Here is a 7,583-nt window from a genome sequence, read left to right as displayed (position 1 = left end):
CGGCTATACGGATGACGTCAAGAGAAAAGGAATTCAGTTGGAACGAATGGCGTGCAAGTGTGATTATAGAAATTAAATGCCTAAAAAATGTCTGATGTGAGATAACAGCAAGACAGTAGAGTTTTTCATTTCAACAGGTTCATTAGCAAATTTTTGATACAAATCCTATGACAGCAAAAAATGTATATCTGAATAAAAATATATAATTAACGTGAGACTTAACAATATTTAAAAAATAACGCAATTGTACCTACTATTTTTTCTTTTCTATTATAATACTACTAAAACTTTCACAATTATTTATTGCGTTTTGAGCAGCTGAATTTATTAAGAAAAAAAATTATCATATGATTTCAAAATATTTTTTATTGGTCCCCTCAATGCATTTTCTGTGGTTTTTGGCGGACCTATAAAATACAGTTACTATAAAAAAGTGAGTAAGTAAATAATTGGGTATTTTTGCTGGGAATCTCTTGAAGAGAAACAGGGTTTTCCGATCGAGTAATATTGATTTTCACTAATTCTACACCATTTCTACGAAAAGTTGTTTATATAAAATACATGGCAAACTTTGAGCGCTGAGAGTGACCTCTAATTCCTTTTTGATTTCAAAATATAAAAAAATAGGGGTGAACTTATTTTCGGTATAGAACAATCCTAGGGGTGAGAGCATAAAATTTCCGACTTAACTTTTTCACATGCATTTTTGGATCACCCTAATTTACATGCGTATGTATGTATGATTTTTGAATATTTCTAACATGGCTGCGAAGATGTTTGGGCATTCATATCAATGGTNCTGAGTTTTTAATCTAATTAAACTTTCTTCTCTGCATAGTGATATCGTCATCACATAAATAAAAAAAAACAGTAGCTCTGTGAGTCAGAGGTTTTGGTTTGATTCTAACTCGGCTAAAAAAGATTTTGTACGCTCTAGTCTAAACAATGCAATCAACGTACGTAGGTATGAATTTACACAACGTCATGCCTTACCAACCTAACTGACTTACTAGACGACTTGCTGCGTGCCATTAAGACAGGCTGTCCATCTTAAACGCTGATTTTCGGTACTCATAAACGTTTATCTATGACAAATATGTATGTTTATACCTAGCTAAAGGAAGCGATCACCAACGGAGTAGGCTTGAGTGATGGCTGTACATATGTACAACTGCACATGCATACAAATGCTCTGTACATGCACGTACTGTTAAGTGTCATTTAGAGTAAGAGATACTGAGCAAATGCACGCACTTACATATGTATGTATGTATGCATATAGATGACTTCAAATATATTTACAAATAAACACTCTTATCTACAAGTGTATATACATACTTATGTATGTAAAGATGTGAATACTCGCATATCTTATATTCATTGATGCATGCATATGTACATATGTACATATTAATATATGAGCTAGATGAAAGTGAAAACTTTCCTTTAAACACTGGACCACACTTCGCATCTAGTCAGTCTCATTTTGTGCACGCAACGCGATCATATTTCGGCAATAAAAATTAAATTAAATTAAATCAAANTTTTGTGCACGCAACGCGATCATATTTCGGCAATAAAAATTAAATTAAATCAATTCAATTACAAATTACAAATTACGTGCAGTGCATTGGACTCCCACTAATACTGCGCTGAGATGCAATTAAAAAGTAAGGAAAACAATCTACACAGACTCGGCTAGCGTAAGAGCAACTCGCTTGAAAGTGCAGTGGAAAAAGGATATTATCTTTACCATTTTTTTNTTCAATTACAAATTACAAATTACGTGCAGTGCATTGGACTCCCACTAATACTGCGCTGAGATGCAATTAAAAAGTAAGGAAAACAATCTACACAGACTCGGCTAGCGTAAGAGCAATTCGCTTGAAAGTGTAGTGGGAAAAGGATATTATCTTTACCATTGTTTCGAAAATCTAACAATACGTTCACTTAATCTTCTGCGCGAAACCTTCACTTGTAGCTTATCTACAACCTTCTAGAACCTTGCTTTCATCATGAGTTGACGCCGTGCAGTGCTGCTCATTCACTACGCTCAGCCTGAGTTCGTGGACACAAATTCAACGATTTTCTGCCCTTAAATACGCTATTGTGTACAGGCTATACTACATTTTCATATACATTTATTGATAAGCATTTGTATACAATATTGTATTTACATACATGNGAGTTGACGCCGTGCAGTGCTGCTCATTCACTACGCTCAGCCTGAGTTCGCGGACACAAATTCAACGATTTTCTGCCCTTAAATACGCTATTGTGTACAGGCTATACTACATTTTCATATACATTTATTGATAAGCATTTGCTTATTTATTTACAGAGCAGATAGTTAATTGTATACAATATTGTATTTACATACATACTCATACGATAACTCATATTTATACGCTAACTAAATACTTATTCTTTTGGGGTTTTTCATTCTATTTACAGCTCCGGCTATCGGGACGAGACATGTGCAATGCTTCTTGTGTTTTTGTTGCCTATCAATTTGCTATGCGTTACGCGTCAACCTTAGCGTGGGTATTGTTGCGATGACAGACCGAAATTCAACGAATAGCGATCTTAAGGTGAGTGAGAATTGCATTGAAATTGATTTGTACGTATTTGAGAATGAATTTTCATCGTTCATTGTCAAGTTTGTTGTGCCGAAATCCTGGAGATACTGGCACAATGACGAAAGCGTTTTGACTCCAAACTTGACGAGGTGTGGCCAAAATTCATTCCCAAATTTTCTATATTCTCAGNCCGAAATCCTGGAGATACTGGCACAATGACGAAAGCGTTTTGACTCCAAAGCAAACTTGACAAGGTGTGGCCAAAATTCATTCCCAAATTTCCTATATTCTCACCCTGTGGGAAGAATCAACCCACATCAACAACTACACATTGTTTGGCAAACCTTCTTCTCCAGTTTTTCTTGAAGTGATCAAAGAAATGGATAGACCTATAGCTTATCGCCGCCTACAGATGGCTGATGGTATTTTGTGAGAAGCTTTTGCATGGCAGAAATGCACTCAAGGAAACCCCATTGTCTGCCGAAGGGCGACTGCTATTAGAAAAAAACGTTGATAATAGTCGGACCGCGTTCTATTCTGAGTCCTTCCTAGTGGTAGTATGCACGCATTACCACTGAGCTACGGCGGCCGCCTTCACCAACACACCAACAAGTAATTTCGGAAATATAAGTCCAATCCCTTACGAAGTTTCTAGCTAGAAGTGGCTACCTACATATTCTCCTGCCATGCCTTTAATTATCACCGTTCCCCAAATGCCTTTTAGTTGCTCACTCCAACTCTTTTTTTTCCTAGAATATTGATTGACTCATGCAAGCTATTTAAAAGTTGTTTAGCGAATATGCTACACATCGAAGCATATATATGCTTCATATTTTCCAGAAACCACATCTTACATAAGCAGACATAAAATACGTAAACATAGTCTCTTAAAAAGTCAAAGGAGATTCGCCAAAAAATGTGTATCTCAATCAAATCGATTTTGGGTAAGTACGATGCTATCTACATTTCAATTGGATTGGAAACCTTCAAGGGCAACAAGTGATTTGAAAACCATTCCTTGACGATTCCGTCAGGAAATTCACAGACAAAATGATATCAAAATTAAGTTTCAATAAGCTTGAAAGGGACCCTTGAGGAGAGTCAATCACCATGATTGGCAAGTGGTTCCAAATCTTTTATACTTATGAATATAAGCATTTGGATCGCGGTTCCAAAAAAGGTGCACGAAAGGACCCGAACTGAAAAATACCCTAGCCCTGTAACCGTCTGAGCTAATACCTATCGAAGCTGAAACCGACATACCAAATGAGTGTTCAGAATGTGGACAACAGCAATTTCTTCACATGCCCACTCAAGCCTACTCAGCTAATATCCATCTCTCTCTTTCTCTGGTCCAACCCCGTCGAAACATGACAAGCAGCAAGAAACAATCCAAGAGGGAGAGGTTCTTTTTAGAGCAGTTTCTGTTGATCGGTAGACCACCTATCAGAACTGATGCTTTCTATTTTAGATAACAACACGTCGAAAGGTCATAGGGTAGGTAAACACTGCCTCCTGTGTGTAAGTACATGGAAATCAATATTATTTAGATATGCAAAATAATTTTGTAATCTCAGATCTATTTAGAAAATTAGGAGGTCCCCGGTATAACAATGATCCATTAGTCCAACTTTTTCTAGCCCTGAAAAATCTAGCGCAGAAAAAGTCCTAATGGTTGAGTAAACTTTCTTGCTATAGTAAGCTTCACTGCTACAATTTTGAAATGGTTACCCATCATGAAAATATATTGCCGATACTTGTCTTCATATGAATCCTCCGCTGACTACAAATGTCACATTTTTCTACACTTCTAGTATTTATTTACGTTCTTCTTACCTTCTCAAAAACGATCTCTAACCTTAAATTTCTTTTCCAGGTCTACGACTGGGATGAGGGCACCAAATCATATGTGCTTAGCAGCTTTTTCTGGGGCTACATCATTACACAAATACCCGGTGGACATATAGCACAAAAATACGGCGCCAAAACACTTCTGCTCATCGGCATCACGCTCTGTTCTGCATTAACGCTACTCACTCCATTGGCTGTTAAAATTGGCGGTTGGCAATTACTTTTCGCACTGCGCGTCGTACAAGGACTGCTGCAAGGTTCGGTGCATCCGGCGACACACGCTATGTTGGCCAAATGGGCGCCTGTTGATGAACGTGGCGCGCTCAGCACCTTCTGTTATTCGGGTTCGCAATTCGGCACGGTAGTCGTCTTGGCCATAAGCGGTGTAATTGCTGAATCCTCACTCGGCTGGCCTGGCATTTTCTACATCTCTGGCGGTTTGGGCATCGTTTGGGGCATTTGTTGGTTCTTCTTCTCAGCCAGCACGCCGGCGGAACATAAAACGATCTCACTAGAGGAGCGTAAATACATAGAAAACTCGTTGGGTCAAGTTGATTCGACGCCGCGCACAGTTGCGCCTACGCCATGGGTGAAGATCTTCACCTCACCGCCATTCCTATCGCTCATCATTGTACACTGCACGCACATGTGGGGCTTCTGGACGTTGCTAACACAAATTCCCAACTACATGAAGAATATACTGGGTGTGGATATGAAAAATAGTGCGTTGCTATCGTCGTTACCCTATGCCGTCATGTGTTTGCTGAGCTTCTTCTTCATCTACCTGTCCAAGGTGTTGGCGCGTCGAGAGAACGTATCGCTCTCATTCAATCGCAAATTCTTCAACTCAATCGGTCACTGGATACCAATGATCTCACTCATCGCATTGGGCTATGTCACGCAGGAGCATGCCATGCTCGCTGTTGTGCTGCTCACGCTCACCGTCGGTATCAGTGCTGCCACATATCTGGGCTTCCAGGTGAATCACATCGATCTATCACCAAATTATGCGGGCACGCTGATGGGCATCACCAACGGCTCAGCGAATGTGATGAGCGCGCTGGCACCGCTAGCCGTGGGTTTGGTTGTCACCGATGTGGTAAGTTTGTGGGTAAAGGTTTTGCTTGAATGTGCGCAATGTATTAAAAATATATTTTTCCACTTCCAGACAAATGCGGCAGACTGGCGCACTGTGTTCTTCATTGCGGCAGGCTTCTACTTTGTAGGCAATTTGCTTTTTGTCATATTTGGCAAAACCGAGGTGCAAAGTTGGAACTCGCCCGAAGATGCGCTAGCGAAACGCTTGAATGTGGTGGATGCTGAAACGCCTGCGCTGCTGCTGAATGGCGATGCAAAAAAGCCAGTAGTAATCAAGGAAAACGGCAAGCAATAGGCCAACGCTCAACGGCGGACATTGTTGGTTCCGTGTACTCTATAAGTAGTTGTAGTAGTTCAGTAAGCACACAGAAGACCTCCTAGTTGATAATTTGTAGGCTTATGTATTAAGGCTCTTTTGAATGATTCCTGTTGTGCGTGTAACGCGACATGTTGTGATAGTTAGATAGATGTTGCAACTGTATGCGTTGCAGGCGTTCTGCGATAATGTAATTTATATATATTTTTCCTTATAAGTAAAATATACATACATTAAGTATTTTATAGTAAAAAGTGCGAGTAGGGGACAAAACCAGTTAAAAATGGCTGCCCTGCACGCTTGTACATATGTAAGAAGTGAATATGTAAATAACTATGTAAATCAGTCACGAATGTAAGATGGTGGTTCCAGATGGCCAGTTAAGCACAATTAGTAAACTTATTAAATGTTTATGCATGTACGTTAAATAAGACCCAGACGAGCTTCCAAATATCTAGACAAAATTTCGATATTATATTTTTAATGAAAAAATATGTAGATAAGCAACAAAAAACAAAACAAGAACATATTTTAATGTAATTAAAACTAAATAATGCATAAGACATTTTTTTTAAATTAAATTGTACACAGTATTTGTTTTGTAATGAATTTAATAATTTGAATTTATTCGGTGAAATTCGTTGAACAAGTGGCGCATGTTGACGAAAGTGTTGAGCGAATGAGTACCGTAATATTTACCTAGAACTGATAATATTGTTTATATTTTCACTAATTGCAACTACTGATTGCAATAATCGAAATGCCTTACATCACATTGTTTGCAATTGCTGTTGATTATTCTTGATTCAGCTATTCGCTTAAAAAATAACAACTTTAACTTTGTTTTTTTTGCTATTTGAAAAGTATGGTTTTCTTATTATTTTTCAGCTTATGCAATACATATTATGTAGTTGCGCAAACATCGCAGTTGAAACACTTGTATCAAGAAAACTAAAACTTTTGTCAGTGACGAATATCATAAGCGGTGCTGAGCTTTCTAAATGCCCTTCGAGTAAATTGCCACGTGAATGGAGCACGCGAGGTGGCTTTTTGCAGGACCCCTTATCGCGCTTACGTGAAGCTACACAGTGTTACCAAGGATAGGGTGGTCAAGTTTATATAATCGAACAGTCCCTAAAGTCCAGTGCTTTGAGCCCTTTTGTATTGACAATATCGAACCCTAACCCCCAGAAATACGTATAAAATTTTCTTTTTGATGCAGGCATGCATCTAGCTGCTCTAAGAGTGTTTCTGCAGCAAAAATAAAATTTCGTAAAAAATGTTGCTTACGTCTTTTTGACGGTTAGGGGTCGATAGTTTGCAACAAGTTATAAGCATCGTCAAATTTTATGTACGTCCAGTTTATGCAGTTTGTTTTAGATTAAATGCACACTTAATTTTAGCTTGTTATATTAGAATAAGTTGTGTATTTGTTAAATTTTTCTAAGCTGCAATAATTTATTTTTTATCATTGATATAAAATGCACAAATTTTATTTATAATCACTTAGTTCTAATAATAAAAGAATTTGAAAAAAATAAAATAAAATATACCTACCTATCGAAAAAAGAATATTAGCCGAATCGGAATTGAGAACTAGAAAAAAATCAATAAAATTAAAATTATTGGGAAAAAGATAAAAGCTTGCCTTTTTGCATACTTATTTAATTCTTCTTATTCTTATTGTTGGGGTTATTTTTATTGAAAGCGTAGGCGGTAGCCAGCATCGCATCAAGCCA

The 7,583-nt window shown here is 37.8% G+C and overlaps 1 protein-coding gene across 3 annotated transcripts; it reads left to right on the top strand.

Moving 5' to 3' along the window:
- The first annotated feature begins 1,474 nt into the window (after nt 1-1,474).
- On the top strand, nt 1,475-7,381 carry LOC108364544 (putative inorganic phosphate cotransporter). 3 transcript variants are annotated; one of them, XM_017618264.1, is made up of 6 exons: nt 1,475-1,538; nt 1,765-1,836; nt 2,455-2,591; nt 4,456-5,529; nt 5,599-7,005; nt 7,067-7,381. In XM_017618264.1, exons 2-5 carry the CDS (start codon nt 1,824-1,826, stop codon nt 5,821-5,823), a joined length of 1,449 nt encoding a protein of 482 aa, XP_017473753.1. In that variant the 5' UTR covers nt 1,475-1,538; nt 1,765-1,823; the 3' UTR covers nt 5,824-7,005; nt 7,067-7,381. The 3 variants fall into 3 exon arrangements, with proteins under 3 accessions (XP_017473753.1, XP_017473754.1, XP_017473755.1); XM_017618265.1 differs by lacking the exons at nt 1,475-1,538; nt 1,765-1,836 and adding an exon at nt 1,557-1,670; XM_017618266.1 differs by lacking the exons at nt 1,475-1,538; nt 1,765-1,836 and adding an exon at nt 2,300-2,356.
- The last annotated feature ends 202 nt before the right edge of the window (nt 7,382-7,583 follow it).

The sequence above is a fragment of the Rhagoletis zephyria genome, unplaced genomic scaffold (assembly GCF_001687245.7).
Source record: "Rhagoletis zephyria isolate East Lansing unplaced genomic scaffold, Rhagoletis_zephyria_1.1 Rzeph_scaffold_01588, whole genome shotgun sequence".
NCBI classification, from domain to species: Eukaryota; Metazoa; Arthropoda; class Insecta; order Diptera; family Tephritidae; genus Rhagoletis; species Rhagoletis zephyria.
The sequence above is the reverse complement of the archived record's forward strand: the minus strand, read 5'-3'. Positions and strand labels throughout refer to the sequence as shown.